The following is a 20,914-nucleotide window of genomic DNA, read 5'->3' as shown; positions in this document are numbered from 1 at the left end:
CTCGCTACTCAGCAACAACAAACAACATCCAACAAACTAAACAACAGTCTCCGGGCGGGCGGGGCAGGTAGGATGGCTCAGCTGGTAAACGTTGGCGGTGGTGGCGGGGTTAAGGCCCATGGGGTGTACTCCACATACCGGCCAGGACAAAGAACCAAAAAGAGAAAGAAAATAAAAGGTTTACATACAGTCAAACAAACAACAACATCAACAACGGGAACTAGTAAAGAAAAGATTGTCTGAATGCTATCTTTGCCCCCTCCAACGATCCAAGTATCAGAAAGCAAACCACTGTCAGCCACTGAGACAGCAATCGGCATCACTACCTAACAGAGGGATGGCATCGGAGACTTGGGGGAGGGTCTCTGCCACGAGGTTCAGGAACACTGTCAACGAGAGCAAGATGGTCACCCCTGAAACAGAACAAGGGTTAATTGACACAGCTACCCGGGGCGCTGTGGCGCGCACTCCACACTCACTACATTTCGAGCAAAGTGCCTCGAATGGACCTCAGTTTAAGCGGCTCCCGTTCCGTCCGGTGCGACGGAACGGCTTGTCTGTCAGCTCCGCGGAAGGTCGAGGTCGACGTGGCATGCAGTGCCAGTCTTAAACGTTCGTCGCCGCTTAAAATGAGTTCCAAGCATTCTGCATTTGGTAACAGACAAAAGAAATTACGATGATTTTTCATTAAAATGAAAATGGTGTGAAGAATCAAGCTACATGAAAATTAAAGTAAAAGTGTGAATGCTTTTTTTTCTTTTTTTTTTTTCAATTCGGGGCTTTTGGCATTACTGTAGTACATATCAGCATTACGTATTACATTTTAATAATTTCTGTTTTTCTTCTTCTTTGCAATCAGCTCTGATATCGAGAAATAGGTTACCAACGTACGTTGGAAAAGTACTCAATTCTCGTATCAGTCGGTAGTTACATTTTCTTATATTAACAGGAGATATCACTTTTTTTTTGTGTGCAGTTTCTTGCTCTTGCTTCTTTCTGTCCGAGATCTTCGCTTGCTGGAAGTTTCTGGCAAATACTCTTATTAGTGAGAGACTAGCTGGAAGAAAAACGGAGGACAGGTACGACTGTTGCGAAGGCTTGGGTCTGTGGGGGGCTCCATAGCAACAGAACGATACACATACAGTTGGTTCTCCCATCTAGCATGCGACACAGTGCTATCACTAAAACTAAAATAAAAAAATAGACACATCCACGGTGCATACAAGAGGCGGGCGGCGGGCGGCGGGGTTGGCGCTTTGCTAGCGGGAGACGGGGTCGGGGCGCGCAACAGAGACACACACGTAGACAGGACGGCCGTGCCGTCGCTCGGGCCTCCAAGTATCACCTCAGCCTCTGCCCGCGGCACGGAAAAAGGCGCAAAGCCGGCTCATACCTATCAGCGGCACGGCGTCTGACGTAGAGGGCATCTTTTCCGCCACTAGGTTGAGAAATACTGTTAACGAAAGGAGAATGGTGACCCCTGAAATCAAGATTTCAATTTTTTTATCGTCTGCGCCCATCGAGCAAAAGGAAGCTTATTTTGTACTTGATGCGTGGCTCAAGGAAATTACAGACAGCGAAGGAACATTGTGAGACGTGTATGTACACTTTATACATATTCAGGCAGTGCTTACAGTTTGTTGAAAAAATGTAAATGACATGCTTTGCATAATACAGAGTAATGTTCACAGACGATCACCAACATGACGCTCGACGATTCTGCAAATTGTATTCTTCTGTCGCTTAAATGTACAGGCTGTAAATAAATTCTGTTTACAGACATAGAGAACGTGTAGTGAGGACCAAACGGTTAATTTTAGCGTAGGAAGTCGTTTCCCGCTACACGCAGAATACCAAATGGTTCAAATGGCTCTGAGCACTATCCGACTTAACTTCTGAGGTCATCAGTCCCCTAGAACTGAGAACTACTTAAACCTAACTAACCTGAGGAAATCACACATATCCATGCCCGAGGCAGGATTCGAACCTGCGACCGTAGTGATCACGCGGTTCCAGACTGTAGCGCCTAGAACCGCTCGTCGGCATCGGCCGGCCGCAGAATACCAGATCACACGTTCCGATCTCCCGCATTTTATGCGCCACTGACTAGGGTATCACGTACGTCATTCGCCGATCATCTGATGTGCCATGCCCATTACAGGTTTGTTTACATGCCTCACAATTGAGCCCGTGATCTGCCCACAGAGGTTTGTACCTTTGTTTATAATGTACAGTAGTAATCATTCACCACAGTACAGATGCAAAGCATACGTACATTTCATTCTTAGTGTGTTACTGTTGACCATAGTGAACAACCCGTTTGCAGAAGACGCCCGCATGATGTTACTGTACAGCGAAGCTCGGTGCAATTGGAGAGCTGCCGGACAGCTGTACGCGGAGCGTTTTCCACACTGCCAGGCGAGCCGAGGTGGATGAGCGGTTCTAGGCGCTTCAGTCTGAAACCGCGCGACTGCTACGGTCGCAAGTTCGAATCCTGCCTGGGGTATGGATGTGTGTGATGTCCTTAGGTTAGTTAGGTTTGGGTAGTTCTAAGTTCTAGGGGACTGATGACCTCAGATGTTAAGTCCCATAGTTCTCAGATCCATTTGAACCACACTGCCAGACACCTTACGCTCCCTCTTTACTACGGTACACCAGCAGTCCTTCGAGACAGCTACATTCACCACCAGCAGAGCCGACTGTGTCGCTCCATAGCGGCGCCACACACCCGAGTTTGAAGAGTCTGTATTCCTTGCAGTGGAACAGGATGTGACGACGACTACCAGAAACATAGCAGATAGACCGAGTGTGGGTCTCCGAACTATCAGGCGTGTTCAGCATGAGCAGCAGCTGCACCCGTAACATTCCCAGAAGGTACTGGCAATACAGCCATAGGATTTTGCGTCACGAGTTCGCATATGCAGGTGGCTTGCACCGTTGTATGGAGCCCGACTTCACCAGGGAAAGTGTTCCCAATTCCCACAACTGTCATGTGTGGGCTGATGAAAACCCACATGCTGTGCGCTCCCATTGGTTTCAGGAATGTTATGGTCTGAACACTTGGACGCGGTTCCTGGATGAACTTCCGACCAGGCCTTACCTTTCTTCACTACATCTATAGGGTACAGTGTACTTGCAATTCATTGTTGGTGTACTGCACGGCTGTTTGAAGATGTGCCTCTGGTACGATATAATCTGTACCAACGATTTGGGCAACAGTGGATTGGCCTGCACGTTCTCCCGACTTGAACCCGTTACAACTACAGCCTCTTGGGCCACTGAATCTTTGATTTACGACATCCTTTTGGCATTCGAAGAAGACCTACTGCCGCGAGTTGTGGGGATTGGTAATCATGAGCACCGGAACATTGTACTGAGGTACCGTATCTGTGTTGACGTCCGTGTTCGTGGACGCAGACGACAAGCAGCAGTAGTCAGAGAGCGACGTGTGTTGTATTTTGCGTGTAGCGGGAAAACAGTACGTGTCCAGACGTGAGTTCCTATGCTAAACTTAACCGTCCTAGTCCCCACTACAAGTCCTCAAAGTCTGCGAAGGGAATTTAGTTACACCCTGTATACTGCTGGCATTATCGATCCGCAAAAGAACATGTTTCAGGTGTGTTCTATCCACTTTTTAGAAAGTCTGAAATTTAATTCAGCGGAAGTAGCCACCTGTTACATTGCTGTATCATCACATGCGGGTCATACTACTACCTCTGGATTGAGCAGTACGCCTTAAATAAATCACCGACTTAGTACAATAATAATTCCATTTTGTATATTTTCTTTTCATACACGTACTTTGTTGTGGAACACTTCCTTGATTCTTGTGTATAAATTCTGTATGGACAAGAAAATTCTAGCACACAGTATTTGAGAAGAATTCATGCACAGTAAACATAGTTCAATAACATATTGTTTGACGTATATGTAAAATTCTGGTAGCTTTAGGTAAATAATTTATTTGTTGATACTATTCTTCGTATATTCTAAAAATTCTTTTCATTTCAACTAGCCTCACCGCAGTTCAAATGTTTCATATTTCCTTCCTGACTGCAAAATAAACATACATTCCACAGAAGTGACAGACTACAGATTCAACAGCAGTTCGCTCATATCGTTGTACCACATGTCTGAGGAGAGCTTGAAACACAGCAACAGATTATTCACAGCGTAGTGTACATTTACATCTACAATTAGGAAAACAAGTCACGCGCTTGTTACGCTGACTTGCCGGGCTGGTTGGAGTATACACCAACAAGAGTTTAAAATATTGTGTTTTTGGTACGAAAACTGGTTTGATGCACCTCTCCACACTAGTTACTCAGTACACGCCCCATCATTTCTGCATAACTACTGCAACCTACATACACTTGAGTATGCAAACTGTAGTCTATCCTTTGTCTCCCTCTATAATTTTTGTCCCCCACGCTTCCTCCATTACCATTCACTGAGGCCTTAGAATGTACCTTATCAATTCATCCCCTATATCAGCCAAGTTGTCCCTTAAAGCCTTTTCCTCTCCAATTCGATGCAATACCTTTTCGTTAGATACTCGATCTACAAGTCTGATGTTCTGCTTTCTTCTATGGTATCACATACCAATAGCTTCCTCTTCTCGGTATTCTCCATCGTTCAAGTTTCGCCGCCATATAAGTCTACACTCTACACAAATGTTTTCAGAAACGGGTACATTTATAACACGGAGTGGATATTTCCATTAGTGTATGGAGTTCCAGTTACAATAGTGGAAAACGAGAAATGAACACCCTGAAGCTGTACACCAAGTGTTATTATAATCACAAAGTTCCTTGCGTAACAGATTGATTTGAACAATAATTTCAGTATCCTACATAATCACTTCTAGCGACAATGCAAACTTGTCACAGTGCTCGTAGACCGTTATCCGAAGAGCACTTTATCACAGCGAAGTACGAGGGTTATTCTCTAAGTAAGGATGCAAAAGCTCTCACAAGTGTAGAAATACCCACGTTTCGATCGGGGAGACAACGAAAAATTTCAAGGTCAGGTTGTAGATGGATGCAGCTGTGCTGCTGCACTTTGAATTCAGTTGCAAGATGGGGGTGTTGAGAAATACATGGTCGGCGACTGAAGTGCGGAGTGTAATATGGCTTTTGCGTCTAAAGAAACCGTTCCTCGCTGCAATTCATCGCCAGCTAGTGGAAATGTAATGTGACTATAACAGGTATGATTCTGGTGCCAGAAATTTGACGAATACAAAACGAGCAAAAGTCAGGGCGGCCAAGCATTTCCACCTCAAACGAAGTTCGCTTTGTCGAAGGGTTGATTCAAGCCGATCGTCTCATTCATATGAAGCAGTTTCTACACGAATTCAACGTTTATAGTGGCAACACATTGGACTGCGGACAGAATGGGATTGTCTCCCTCGGATACTTAACGTAGTTTCAGGTGGGAGGTATACCATTCCTGCACCGCGACAGGGGACGAAGTGTGGGTACGTCATGTTTCACCTGAGAGTAGAAAGCTTCAGCGTTAAGATACACCCTTCATCTAATACCACCCTCTTCCACCACAAGCTCCAAACAACGGTATTCACGAAGAAAGCTGTGCATACTGTCATTCAGAATACGCAGAGTGTTCAGCTTGTTGATTTCCACACCCGTGGAGAGACAGTGAAAGCTGCCGGTTATGGGGTAACGTTTGTGGAAGGCCAGTCTGAGGAAACGACCAGGACTGTTTTCGAAAGATATCATACTGTTGTGTGGGAACGCCAGCATTAAAGTGGCTATTGTTAAGTGGCCACTAGACTTTCACCCTGATCTCCTTTATGCCAGTTTCGGTAGACTGGTTTCCGGGGGCCACTAATGGCTGCCATGGATACTACGTAATATGTACTAGCGTCTAAATAACTCTCTGTATCTTTTTGGTTACTTGAGGTAAACTCGCAGAAGACTTGTATTACTTTTGCAACCACTCTCATATTAACAGAACTAGAACTGACTGGATAATGACGTCGATGTATTTTTTACTATTTAACATTCACTCAAAAATCACCAAAGAGGGCTTCTACTCAATTTCTCCGGTCCCGTGTGCTCGTTACAATATCGCTACCCTCCTGCTCGACATAGCACACAACAACTCTTGTGTCAGAGTTTAACTACTTTACTGCACGGAATGGAACACACTCCCTGAAACAATGACATAATAAAAATAATGACCACGGCCTTGGCAAGCGTCCTAAGTTCGGCTGAAACAAGATCGCGAGACGATAATACGAAGGCGAAAGTCGTAAATTGACCAAACGTGTGTAGAGTCCCGAGAAAAACAAGAAAATTCAAAGTGCCATAACGTAAGTGAGTCCGAGGTACACGATGGACAGATAAGATCCTGTAGCTGACACAATGCTTAAATAAGGATGCGCCGGAGAACAACGGCGTCGACCCTTGTACTGGGACGAGAAAAACAAACCCATAAAAAGATCTGACCTGGGCAGGGGGTGTCGAATTCAGCGAAATTTTCCAAATACCAGTAGGCCAGAAAAACAGCGTCGTGCCAGAAAACAACAGTGAGCAGAGCTGGTTGCTACATCATTGAGATCACGACAATCATTCGCAGCAGGTTAGGAATTTTTGACGGGGTGACCAAATCATTTCTTCGATAATGTATAGAGATGCTTGAGGCAAGAATTTCGAGAATTTGTTGTAAAAAAATGTCGCATGAGAAAAGAGAGGGTTTAAAATTCAGCTTTTGGCTTCTTTTTTATCATTGCCTTAAATTTTTAAAAATAAAATTTAAAAATTTGTGTGAATTTCTAAGGGACCAAACTACTGAGGGCATCGGTCCCTATACTTACACACTACTTAAACTAACTTGTACTAAGAACAACACACACACACACACACACACACACACACACACACACACACATACACACACACCCATACCCATGCCCGAGGGAGGAATCGAAGCTCCGGCGAGAATCATTGCCTTAGTTCACAGTTACTGATCGACTGTACTTTTTAGAATTAAATTTCACTTATGCTCTGTGAATATTAGCGAGAATTAAAATTTATGTCCTTTTGATTTCATTTTTAATACGAGGTCTATTTTTTTGTTCAATGCCCGATCGGTTCGAAATTAAGCCCACAGTGAACGTCCCACGAAGCTTTGTGGAAATATGTCGCACAGTGTCTCTAGTATGCCTGTCGACCGCGTCATGTCGCACTTTTCAGTTCTGAGCGCGCAGTGAGCACGTAAAGACCTATAGAACAATAGTATCTCCCTCCAAGAGTGAAGTGAGTGCCTGATTTCCATGCAGCCCGCATAATGTAACTGTAATGAGTGGCAGCAAACTGCGGCAATGGTGCAGGAACTTTCGAGGAGGACGAACAGACGTTCATGGTGCAGACGTTTCGTTCTTCAGGAAAATCCTCGGCCGCACACCGCGTGTTTCTGTAACGTTTTCGATAGGCAGTGTTTTGACCCACTATACAGCTCTGACTTGGCTCCCTCTGATTTTCGTCTCTTCGCTCATATGAAACACTGACTATAAAGACATTTTTTGCACGGACAACGAGCTGCAGACCAGGGTAGAGAATTAGCGGTAAGCACAGGTGGCTGCCTTCTATGACGAGGGTATTGTAAAGCTGGTACCACTCTACGACAAATGTCTTAGTCGGAGTGGCGAATACGTAGATACGTAGCTGGAAGGTGTACCTAAATGTTACAAATAAAATATTTTTGATTTTCACTGTGGTTTCCATTCAGCGACTGATCGGGCTATGAAAAAAAAGAGTGTTTGATGCATTGGGCCTTAGATTACCATATGTCAACTGTTTTACCGTAGTGGTAAGTATAAAAACTATCTGGCTGTGGCAGAACTCCTCCCGTTTAGTTTTGTGGCTCCCTGTGACGTTTCCGTTGTACTTTTTTTCGCCAAGTATCTTTTACTATCGATTAGGCGCTCGCTTGAGCATTTTTTATCTCATCCGCCAGCTCAGCTTCAATTATCTCGAAATAAATTAAAAGAGTGAGAGACATATGTTATTTGTCTTCTCTTGATAATTGGGAAGCTGAGCGGACGAAAAGAGTGGCCGTCTTACGTTTTAGTAACAGATTTACTAAAATAAACGGCGAGTCTCAAAATGCGTTGTCATGAACTACATTAATAATTCTCATGTTTAATCATGTTATATCTTCGTGGAAGAGCGGACAGAAATGCTTAGAATATCGAAAAAATCAACCAAAATTCGCCAGTCTCACAAGGGGTCTATCTGATCTGTTAATTAAGAATTCTGTTGAATCTTAGGTGTGTTGTTGAGTGACCTGTCCTGAGTACCTGGCTAGCTGCTTTTCACGAGACAGCCTCTAGTTCAACTGTGAAGTTTTACGGGTAACTCGTATATTCGTAGCGTTAGCCATTTTCGACCGAGCGGGCGTGGTGTACGGGTTAAGGTTCACGGCTACCATGCGTGTGGTTCTTGTTCAAATCCTGCTTGTGTCTTTTTTTCCAGTTTCATGAAATGGAAAATTATTCAGAAATAGTCATTTTCGCCGTCGTAATTTCATTAATAAATCAATCATTAAAATACACTTTCTTCAACTGTGTATTCTGTTTGTGGTTCGTAGTTAAAATTCCAAATATTTGGAGAGTTCCAGAAAGTTGTCAACGGTGGACGAAGTATTAGCAGCTGACGAAGGATTCCAGGTGCGGACAACAGTCCTCAACCTTAATCTTGACCTGAGTTATGTGACTGACACCGATCAAACCGATGAACAATCGAGGTATAGTAGATACCTTGTCGAACAAGGAGCGTAAACCGAACAAGATTAATCACTCCTTCACTGAACTGCATCGTAAAAGATAGTCAATTACGTTTTCTTATGTCTGCAAGAACCATCGGGTAATTGTCACCCGGACAAAATCAGGGAAGTTCACGGTGTTGGGCTTCAGGAACCCATTTATACCAGCACTGTACGGAGATAAATGCGCCTCAGTGGCTTCAACAGTTGGTGACTGGCTCGTGAGCCTATGTCTTCCCGTAATTTTTGGTCGTTCACCGTATTCCAGTCAGAGTCATTCATGAACGTATCACCATTTGTGGTGTTCACGAGTCGTTGATAACTGAAATTGGAAAATAAATTGTTCGTACTCTTCGTGGAACGAATTATAACTGATATCGTTTCAGAATGGTGTAACTATTATCTTCCGCAAAACTGGTAGTCGGTAATGGGAAATCCCGTATTTGCGGAACAGCTTGACGGACAACGTCCAGTTTAGGCAGAAAGGTGCGTCTCAAGTTATAGTGATATTATGCACTCCGTCTTCAGGCCACAACTGGCTCATCGAGAACATCCGACCGCCGTGTCATCCTCAGGTGAGGATGCGGATAGGAGGGGCGTGTGGTCAGCACACCACTCTCCCGGTTTAGTGATATTATGGGGTCGGAAATTTTCTGAATTATGCTATGAGAATGCTATTGTTTACAAGGAAAGGATTCAGGGCCGGTTTTTAAGTCACAAACCGTGCGCCAAACTGCCAGAGACGCCACAACTCTAAGATTTCCGTACAGGACGTATCGTAATTAGTAGTGGCAGCTAGGGGCGCCAAGCTGAGAGGGGACGCTACGGGCGTCCAAGTGCCAGATTTACTTACAGTGCGCATCACAATTAGTAACGAAAACTGCCACAAGTGAAAGTGGTGGAGGGCACCAGATGATAAGTCCCTTGTGTGGAAAAATGTTCTCGAACGGTCGCTGAAAGGGTCACTGCATCGTGATTCGAATTCGGTCGACTGGTCTCCATCAGAGCTGCGACTTGATGCCATTGAACGACTATACGATGAAATAGGATAGCGGCTGCGTACCAGATCAGTTCACCCAAAAAACCTGGTGACAGCTGAGAATGTAGCAGAAAAATGAAAAAGAACCGCCTTCATTGTATTATATCTCGAAGGAAGGGTTTCCTCGAAGATCATAAGCTGTAATAGTAGGTCGTCATTGTTATTGGGTACATGATGACATTTTTGTAATTAGCAGCAATGAATGCCTCGAGAAACACCTTCCTGATTTTATTAATGTTATGCAGCAAATAAAATATTGCTTCTTAGTTATCAGGACGAGCTTTCGATCAAAAATGGTTTTTCGCTGCTTGCTTTGCCGAATACATTTCTAGATTGTCAAACAGCAGTTATAAAGCGCCACCTGTGCAAACTAGGACGGAAAGTATCGACACGAGCTGGCGAGTTTGCACCGTGGTGCGTGTCTACCTGGAGCTCGCTGTAATTACAAGAGCAGGGAGCTGCTTGTCGGGGTGGAAGATACCCGCCGAGCTGCCGCCAGCGTATTATTCTGGCTGCAGACGCCGCTACTTCCGCAGATAATTAGCATAGTAATGAGGCGGCAGCGTTATCCGCCGCAAGTCAGTCGCCTTACCGACCCAGCGAGCAGTTGTGAATATGCTGGCTCTTGAGATTCCGCCGTCCTCACAGTAGGCGTTCGTTTACGTTCTCTGCTTGCAGCGCTACTTTCAGCTCTCCTGCCGGGTTCCTTTTAGAAGAGAGTTTCTGCCAGAGATAACCCGCCACTTGCGGCCTCTTAGAATCTAGTTGCTCTTCGCCTCGGAGGATATGGCTTCAGGTTCCATATTACAAACACGAGACCGCTGTCTCAAAATTCGATTTCTGCGTCTCGTCTGGCTGTCGTTGTTGCAATTTGGAATGAGCTAAACTGGCAGATTGTCGAAGAGAAACCTTCTGGCGGGCCTGTCTTTCCCAAATCTTTTTATTCACAGGGTCAAGCATCGTACAAAGATAGAATATGTAAGAAAACGTTAACGATTGACGTTATTTGAAGTAGGCGTGCAGAGTGGAACAAAAGACAGGAACACTTGGAACACGATTCCTAACCATTCTAAAAATTTTGCCAACGACACCGATTACAAGTGCTCAAACACAGAGCGAATCTCAGCTGTAGCGGTCTCTAGTCTATTTTACCTCCCAAGAATGTATCACACGAGACACTGGCAGCTGCCTGGCAGAAATGAGATTCCCTCACCGGTAGTTACGATGATGCGATGTATTAGCAGAGCTGTATCTATAGAGGGCGCTGACAGAAGTTAATCGCTATTTGAGAAACCGAGGTTTCTCTCAGAACCTTTACACGACCACTGTACATTGTCGGATGTTCTCTCTGATGCTGCCGGCCGAAGTGGCCGTGCGGTTAAAGGCGCTGCAGTCTGGAACCGCAAGACCGCTACGGTCGCAGGTTCGAATCCTGCCTCGGGCATGAATGTTTGTGATGTCCTTAGGTTAGTTAGGTTTAACTAGTTCTAAGTTCTAGGGGACTAATGACCTCAGCAGTTGAGTCCCATAGTGCTCAGAGCCATTTGAATCTCTGATGCTGTTGCGAAACATTTTTCTTATTCCCACACAACCCCTGTCATCCTGGGTTGCTGTATTGAACAAGGCGATTGTAACGATGGAGGAATGAAGGACTTTCACTGCTCCACGGTATGCCTGGCAAACATTTTCCCGATTGCTCGAGGAGGCAGAACTATAGGAATAATGTATTATCACACTAAGTCCGAGCACGCTGCCGGCCAAAGAAGTCAAAATTTGATTCATATTTTGTACAGACAAAACCTGAAGTTACCAGTTGCGTACTTAGAAGATTCGCCAGTCCTAGAGATGCTGTCAGCACTTACAAAAGTATGATTATATCACTTGAAGAAAATCTGTGGATAAACTGTTTCCACCCGGTGTACAATTACATAAAAATACACGGTTTCGAGAGGGTACTTCTGAGAAAATAAAAAGTAGCTGCTTGACCAAGCCCAGAGAACCATCGATGACTACTGGCAGCAGCGTCTTTTTAAGAGGTGCTGTTACTGGCCGTTGTTTCTTACTCCGCCTCGTGGCGTCATTTGGTTTGGGCATGGAGGAGCATGAGGTCAGCACACTGCTCTCCCAGGTGTTGTCAGTTTTCCAGATGTTTACCCCTGATTTAAGTAGTTACTCAGTTGGCCTCTCAAGGCACACTATACGCCAATACTGTCCTCCCACCAAGAAAAAGTTCGTGGCAGTCTTGGGAATTGTACACTAGTTATTCACAAAGAAGATGTACACTCTGACCATGCAGTTAGGGAGGTGTTCCTTTGAGAAAATATGGTGATCAGAATTGCTTAATGTTCAATATTTTTATCATATCACAAAACTTTCCTAGCGACCTTGAAACCAATAAATTTCAAGCTTACCATCGTTAATACACTATGTGATCAAAAGTATCCGGACACCCCCAAACACATAAGTTTTTCATATTAGGTGCATTGTGCTGTCACCTACCGCCAGGTACTCCATATCAGCGATCTCAGTAGTCATTAGACATCGTGAGAGAGCACAATGGGGCGTTCCGCGGAACTCACGGTCTTCAAACGTAGTCAGATGATTGGGTGTCACTTGCGTCATACGTCTGTACGCGAGATTTCGACACCCCTAAGCATCCCGAGGTCCACTGATAGTGAAGTGGAAACGTGAGGGGACACGTACAGCACAAAACCGTACCGGCCGACCTCGTCTGTTGACTGACAGAGACCGCCGACAGTTGAAGAGTCGTAATGTGTAATAGGCAGACGTATCCAGAAAATCACACAGGAATTCCAAACTGCATCAGGATCCACAAGTACTATGACATTTCCGCGGGAGGTGAGAAAACATTGATTTCATGGTCGAGCGGCTGCTCATAAGCCACACATCACGCCTCGCTTGGTGTAAGGAGCTTAAACATTGGACGACTGAACACTGGGCAAACGTTGTGTGGAGTGACGAACCACGGCACACAATGTGGCGATTCAGTGGAAGGGTGCGGGTATGGCGAAAGCCCGGTGAACGTCATCTGGCACCGTGTGCAGTGCCAACAGTAAAATTCGGAAGCGGTGGTGTTATAGTGTGGTCGTGTTTTTCGTGGAGGGGGCTTACACCTCTTGTTGTTTTGCGTGGCACTAACACAGAACAGGCCTACACTGATGTTTTAAGCAACTTCTTGCTTCCCACTGTTGAAGAGCAATTCGTGGATGACGACTGCACCTTTCAACACGATCGAGCACCTGTTCATAATGCACGGCCTGTAGCGGAGTGGTCACCCGACAGTAAAATCCCTGTAACGGACTGGCCTGCATAGAGTCCTGACCTGAATCCTATAGAACACTTCACTGACCGATATCGCTACTTCTTCTCAGTGAAGCACTCCGTGGAGAATGGGCTGCCATTCCCTAAGACCCCTTCCAGCACCTGATTGAACGTATGCCTGCGAGAGTGGAAGCTGTCATCAAGGCTAAGGGTGGGCCAACACCATATTGAATTCCAGCATTACCGATGGATGGTGCCAAGAACTTGTAAGTCATTTTCAGTCATGTGTCCGGATACTTTTGATCACATAGAGTATATAAGATAATAAAGATGCTCTCTCTCTCTCTGAGCCACATCGAAGAACATGGTAATAGATTGTGGTCGCGCAACGTCTTTGAACAATTGACAGCTACTGTGTGCAAGGTTATCTTTGAGTTCCTTCCTGCTGCCATTGCGGTGCACAGGGCTTGAGAAGTCTGTCTTCCAGAAGTAGTGGGTAAGTGAAAAGTGAAGCTGGGCGAGATGTGGTGTTCTGAGTTGGCAGGTATCAGGTTGAATACCATTATATTTTGGCCAATTGCCAATTTCTGGTAGTTATTGTCATTATTTCCAAAATCGTTCTGAGTCCGTATCGCATATTTATGTGGAATAATGCTGCTATGGTCGCAGGCTCGAATACTGCCTCGGGCATGGATGTGTGTGATGTCCTTAGGTTAGTTAGGTTTAAGTAGTTCTAAGTCTAGGGCACTGATGACCTCAGATGTTAAGTCCCATAGTGCTTAGAGCAATTTTATTAGTGTAAACCGACCAAAATCAGCTTCATCTATTGTATATATATATATATATATATATATATATATATATATATAGGCCAAACTTCTCTCTCTTTATGTATGGATCTTTGTTTTGTTAAAAATGTTCGATCTATCTTGTAGTCATTAGTAGAGAGAAAAAGGTTGTCTCGTTGTCTCTTATGCAGAGTATTAGTTTCACGACGGAAGGTGAAGTCTTTTTGAGAGCTTACGAAAAGTAGTCAGTATCGATTACATATTCCTGAAACTGATTCTGAACTGGGTACAATTTCATGTGTGGAGCAAGAAGGTCTAAATTTTCATCTCAAGGGAGGCGTGCGGGCGTCATCTGTCGTCTCACACTTGGCACACCCTTGTCTAGTTTTTCGTGGTACTGGTCGGCCACAGGGTCAGTAATAGGGATTGTATCTGACGCCTTTACTGTGCTGTACCGACATCGCCACAATTGTACTAGTCATTTCTTCCTTCAGATAGCCAAGTTACTGTTCATTATGTGAAATACAGGGACCGACAGGTTATCTACAACTTATAGAGGAATCAGACAGCATTTACAAGAGTCGGAGGACATGAAGACAAGTACTGGTTGAGGAGGAAGTGACACAGAGTTGTAGCCTATCCTAAATGTCACTGAAAAATAAAAACTTTTAAGTTTACCAATTATGTTGTAATTCTATCAGACACGGCAAAGGTTTTGAAAAATCAGGCACATAATACAGCTATGTGGTTTCCGACACACTTTTCTGGAGATATATAGGTACCATATATACACTGACATACAAAAATTCGCAACACCAAGAAATAGTTGTTGTTGTTGTTGTGGTCTTCAGTCGTGAGACTGGTTTGATGCAGCTCTCCATGCTACTCTATCCTGTGCAAGATTCTTCATCTCCCAGTACCTACTGCAACCTACATCCTTCTGAATCTGCTTAGTGTATTCATCTCTTGGTTTCCCTCTACGATTTTTACCCTCCACGCTGCCCTCTAATGCTAAATTTGTAATCCTTTGATGCCTCAAAACATGTCCTACCAACCGATCCCTTCTTCTAGTCAAGTTGTGCCACAAACTTCTCTTCTCCCCAATCCTATTCAATACCTCCTCATTAGTTACGTGATCTACCCACCTTTTCTTCAGCATTCTTCTGTAGCACCACATTTCGAAAGCTTCTATTCTCTTCTTGTCCAGACTAGTTATCGTCCATGTTTCACTTCCATACATGGCTACACTCCATACAAATACTTTCAGAAACGGCTTCCTGACACTTAAATCTATACTCGATGTTAACAAATTTCTCTTCTTCAGAAACGATTTCCTTGCCATTGCCAGTCTACATTTTATATCCTGTCTACTTCGACCATCATCAGTTATTTTACTCCCTAAATAGCAAAACTCCTTTACTACTTTAAGTGTCTCATTTCCTAATCTAATTCCCTCAGCATCACCCGACTTAATTCGACTACATTCCATTATCCTCGTTTTGCTTTTGTTGATGTTCATCTTATATCCTCGTTTCAAGACACTGTCCATTCCGTTCAACTGCTCTTCCAAGTCCTTTGCTGTCTCTGACAGAATTACAATGTCATCGGCGAACCTCAAAGTTTTTACTTCTTCTCCATGAATTTTAATACCTACTCCGAATTTTTCTTTTGTTTCCTTTACTGCTTGCTCAATATACAGATTGAATAACATCGGGGAGAGGCTACAACCCTGTCTCACTCCTTTCCCAACCACTGCTTCCCTTTCATGCCCCTCGACTCTTATAACTGCCATCTGGTTTCTGTACAAATTGTAAATAGCCTTTCGCTCCCTGTATTTTACCCCTGCCACCTTCAGAATTTGAAAGAGAGTATTCCAGTTAACGTTGTCAAAAGCTTTCTCTAAGTCTACAAATGCTAGAAACGTAGGTTTGCCTTTTCTTAATCTTTCTTCTAAGATAAGTCGTAAGGTTAGTATTGCCTCACGTGTTCCAACATTTCTACGGAATCCAAACTGATCTTCCCCGAGGTCCGCTTCTACCTGTTTTTCCATTCGTCTGTAAAGAATTCGCGTTAGTATTTTGCAGCTGTGACTTATTAAACTGATAGTTCGGTAATTTTCACATCTGTCAACACCTGCTTTCTTTGGGATTGGAATTATTATATTCTTCTTGAAGTCTGTGGGTATTTCGCATGTCTCATACATTTTGCTCACCAGATGGTAGAGTTTTGTCATGACTGGCTCTCCCAAGGCCATCAGTAGTTCTAATGGAATGTTGTCTACTCCCGGGGCCTTGTTTCGACTCAGGTCTTTCAGTGCTCTAGTTGTGCGACATAAACGGAAGTGGTATTGTTTCTACATGAAAGATGATGTCTGTTCAAATTTCCCACCAGACGCATAACAGTGGCGCTAGTAGCGCCAGTATGAGGATTCAAATCAGGTTTGGTTTAAATACAAGCTGTAACGGTCGCAAGCATCAGTTACCTTTGAGATCGGACGTGGTGAGTTAATATTAGTCAAGAATGCCTTTAAGGCGACAAAGACGCCATTATCAACAGCTTATTGAGTTTGAACGAGTTCGTGAAACAGGACTGGGAGTAGCCACTGTACATGACTGCTGGCAGTGGTAGTCATGGGAATGTACAGTCGCAAGAAGATCGGGCTCCAGGCGGCTGCGTGGCACTACCGAGAGAGAAGACTATCATGTTCGCCGTATGGCACTAGCGCATTGTACTGCATCTGCAGCAGCAAATTGATCAGCAGTTGACACCACAATGGCACGACGAACTGTTACAAATCTGTTACTTCAAGGACCACTACGAGCCAGACGCCCTGTAGCATGCAATCCACTAACCCATTTGCGGCTCCAGTTGTGTCAAGTTAGAGCTAATTAGCAGGCAAGGTGTAGGTCTGTTGCGTTTTCTGGTGAAAGCTGGTTCAGCCTTGATGCCAGTGATGGCCGTTTGTTGGTCGGAATGAGGCCATATCAGGACTTGAAAACAAACCGTCTGCGTTCTAGACACACTGGACCTACACCTGGAGCTATGGTCTGGGGTGCGATTTCGTGTGACAGCAGGATCACTCGGTTATCCCACGTACCCTGACTGCATAATTGTACGTCAATCTGAATATTCGATCTGTTGTGCTGCCATTCATGAACAACATTCCAGGAGGTGTTTTCCAACTGGATAACACTCGCCCACATACAGCCCAAAATGCTCTTCAGAGTGTTGACATTTTGCCTTGGGGTGTTCGAGCACAGATCTGTCTCCAGTCGAGCACATATGGGACATCATCCGACGGCAACTTAAGCGTCATCCACAACCAGCGCTAAGCATCCCTGTAACGACTGACCAGATGCAACAGGCATGAAACTCCGTCCTACAAAATGACATCCGGCACCTGTACAACACAATGCATACACATTTGCTTGCTTGCATTCAGCATGTTACAATGATTATTAAATGTACAAGCATTTCACACTTGCAATGGCTTATCTCGTGGTAACATTAACCTAAGATTTTGCAATGTCAATCATTGGAATATATATATTGTCCCATTTATCTTGATCACCCTAATCAACTGTTTGTCCAGATGCAAAATAACAAAATATTTCAAGCAAATGTTCTTTAACTGTCAGGAGGACACCAATCAGCATGATTGCCTTCGTTGTAGCTTTGTTTTTTTACGAAGATATGAACAGCGGTATGATTTTTTTAAATGGCACCTGTATTTTTTATTCGGTAATTCATTTCCTCTCCTAAAGACATTTTCAGAAATGTATCACAGTGTACCATTCACTGAAACGCAACGTTATTAATTACATAACACGACACTGACTTTGAGCCCGGGATCACAAACTCATCCACTTGCTGTATTTGTCAGAAAACAAATGAAAACCAAGTGAAAACATAACACAAAATTGACTTTGACTCTCCTATACCATTTGCCAGGAGTAGAACATTCAAAGGTGCTCAAAGTGGTGAGCCTGGACACCGATACACTGGTGCACTCGTTGAATGAAAGAATTATTTACTGCTTTCAGTGTTGCCTGCTGAAGAGAATTACAAGCAAGCACGATGGGTTCCTGCATGTCCTCTGGAGTCATTGGAATATCGCGATAGACAACGTCTTTAATGCACCCCCAAAACAAAAAGTCCAGGGGATTTAAATCAGGAGACCTAGCAGGCCAAGTAACTGTTCCTCCTCGACCACTTCATCTGGCAGGATACCTTCGGTTCAGAACACGACGTGCACGCAAGGCATTATGTGCTGCACATCCATCGTGTTGATACCACATAAGCATTCTGGTTCTTAGCGGCACTTCATCCAGAAGAGGAGGGAGAATTCGTCAGAGGAAGTTGGTGTACGCTGTACCGTTTAGACTACCATTGATGAAATAAGGGCCAATAATTGTAGTACCAAGCATCCCACACCAGACGTTAACCCTCCATTGACGCTGATGTTCTACCTGCCTAAGCCATCGTGGGTTATCGCTGGACCAATAATGCATGTTCCTTGTATTTACCTGTCATTTGTTTGAGAAGGAACATTCATCGGTAAATAGAACATTGGAGAAGAAGTTCGGGTTGGCGAGGATTTGCTGCTGTGCCCACTAACAGAACTGTACACGATTCTGGAAATCATTCCCATCCAATTCTTGATGTAGGTGTACATAGTAAGGATGGAACCGATGTACACTGGTTTTAGGAATGCCAATGTGGTGTTCAAGCGGTCGTGTGCTCACATGTGGAGTTATAGCAACGGAAGCGAGAACAGTAGCTCTGGCAGCTCCGTCTGTGCGAGTGCTACGACGACTGCGTTGTCGTGGGTTGAAACTTCCCGTTTCCTGAAGCGTGAAAATGAGAAAACATCCATCAGGAAGGTGCTTTCTTGTCAGGATATCGCTCTCTGTACAGTTATGCTGCTTGCGTAGCATTTCGCCTACCTTCAACAACGACAACAACAATAAAAGAAACGTTATGTCGATGCAGTTTGTAGGAAGGACAGTCTTTACCGTATGCCTACTCTACACAACAGTATTAAAAGGACTAAACTACTGTACTAAATGTACCCGTACATAAGAAAACAGTATTGAAATTACTGTTCTGCTAACTTACATTCCCCATAGATGAGTAGCATTTCTTCCTCCTCTTCGTCGGTGTACATTCTACTCACACAATTCTTCAACTGTCGATGGTTGACGGAATGACGGGTGTGCATTCTGCTTATGTTTACATTTGTCCTCTGTCAACGTCAGCACGTGGATGTGTTCCATTACCCCGAGTACCTGCACTAAGTGCTGGGAGCGTCAACGTCAATGTTGTGTTATGTAATTAATAACGCTGTGTTTCAGTGAATGGTACACTTTGATACATTTTTGAATAGGTCTTTACGAGAGGAAATGAATTACCGAATAAAAAAATACAGGGTGCCATTTAAAAAAGTCGTACCGCTGTTCTTATCTTTGTAAAAAACAAAGCTACAACGAAGGCAATCATGCTGATTCATGTCTCCACGACGGCTAAAGAACATTTGCTTGAAATATTTTGTAATTTGCATCTGGACAAACAGTTATTTAGGGTGATCAAGATAAATGGGACAACTTATATACCGGGTGATCAAAAAGTCAGTATAAATTTGAAAACTTAATAAACCACGGAATAATGTAGATAGAGAGGTAAGCATTGACACACATGCTTGGAATAACATGGGGTTTTATTAGAACAAAAAAAAAAACAGAGTTCACAAACTGTCCGACAGATCTCTTGCGCGCCGGCCGCTGGTAGCCGAGCGGTTCTGGCGCTACAGTCTGGAACCGCGCGACCGCTACGGTCGCAGGTTCGAATCCTGCCTCGGGCATGGATGTATGTGTTGTCCTTAGGTTAGTTAGGTTTAAGCAGTTCTAAGTTCTAGGGGACTTATGACCTCAGCAGTTGAGTCCCATAGTGCTCAGAGCCATTTTTAGATCTCTTGCGCGAGTCGTTTCGTGACGATCGTGTACTCAGCCGCCACTTTCGTCGTGCTTGGCCTCCCAGGTCCCCAGACCTCAGTCCGTGCGATTATTGGCTTTGGGGTTACCTGAAGTCGCAAGTGTATCATGATCGACCGACATCTCTAGGGGCCGGCCGGTGTGGCCGTGAGGTTCTAGGCGCTTCAGTCTGGAACCGCGTGACCGCTACGGTCGCAGGTTCGAATTCTGCCTCGGGCATGAATGTGTGCGATGTCCTTAGGTTAGTTAGGTTTAATTAGTTCTAAGTTCTAGGCGACTGATGACCTCAGACGTTAAGTCGCATAGTGCTCAGAGCCATTTGAAGCCATCTCTAGGGATGCTGAAACACAACATCCGACGCCAATGCCCCACCATAACTTCGGACATGCTTTACAGTGCTGTTCACAACATTATTCCTCGACTACAGCTATTGTTGAGGAATGATGGTGGACATATTGAGCATTTCCTGTTAAGAACATCATCTTTGCTTTGTCTTACTTTGTTATGCTAATTATTGCTATTCTGGTCAGATAAAGCGCCATCTGTCGGACATTTTTTGAACTTTTGTATTTTTTTTGGTTTTAATAAAACCCCATGTCATTCCAAGCATGTGTGTCAATTTATACCTCTCTATCTACATTATTCCGTGATTTATACAGTTTTCAAATTTATACTGACTTTTTGATCACCCTGTCTCTATCAAGCCACGCCTCCACTCCTGAAAACCGATAAATCAGAGAGCTTCTAAGCCAAGACACCCATATTTAGATATCCAAATCACAGCACAGTATTTTACCAGCCAATGAAATGAAACTGTCAGTAACATCCCAGCCATTGAAAGTAAATACCCGATCCCCATATTTGTTAAACAATTTTACATGTAAATTGACTATGTTATTTATCAAAATATGAAAGCATACACACACACACATTATTTATGTCAAAGTTATTTCCACAACATAAATAGCTGTTAAAAATATGCAAAGGGTGTAACGTGCAGTGTTTCTAACTGCAAAATATATGTTAAAAAT

General features: G+C 44.1%; 1 protein-coding gene across 1 annotated transcript in view; it reads right to left on the bottom strand.

Annotated features, from left to right (window-relative positions):
* Positions 1–20,914, bottom strand: part of LOC126263383 (neuronal acetylcholine receptor subunit alpha-7) — a 316,056-nt gene that overhangs the window by 30,810 nt on the left and 264,332 nt on the right. Inside the window, exon 7 of the mRNA XM_049960476.1 lies at positions 327–413. Coding sequence (XP_049816433.1) covers positions 327–413 — 87 coding nt within the window. The remainder of the gene's footprint in view (positions 1–326; positions 414–20,914) is intronic.

The sequence above is a fragment of the Schistocerca nitens genome, chromosome 6 (genome assembly GCF_023898315.1).
Source record: "Schistocerca nitens isolate TAMUIC-IGC-003100 chromosome 6, iqSchNite1.1, whole genome shotgun sequence".
NCBI classification, from domain to species: domain Eukaryota; kingdom Metazoa; phylum Arthropoda; class Insecta; order Orthoptera; family Acrididae; genus Schistocerca; species Schistocerca nitens.
This window is presented reverse-complemented; position numbering and strand designations above follow the sequence as displayed.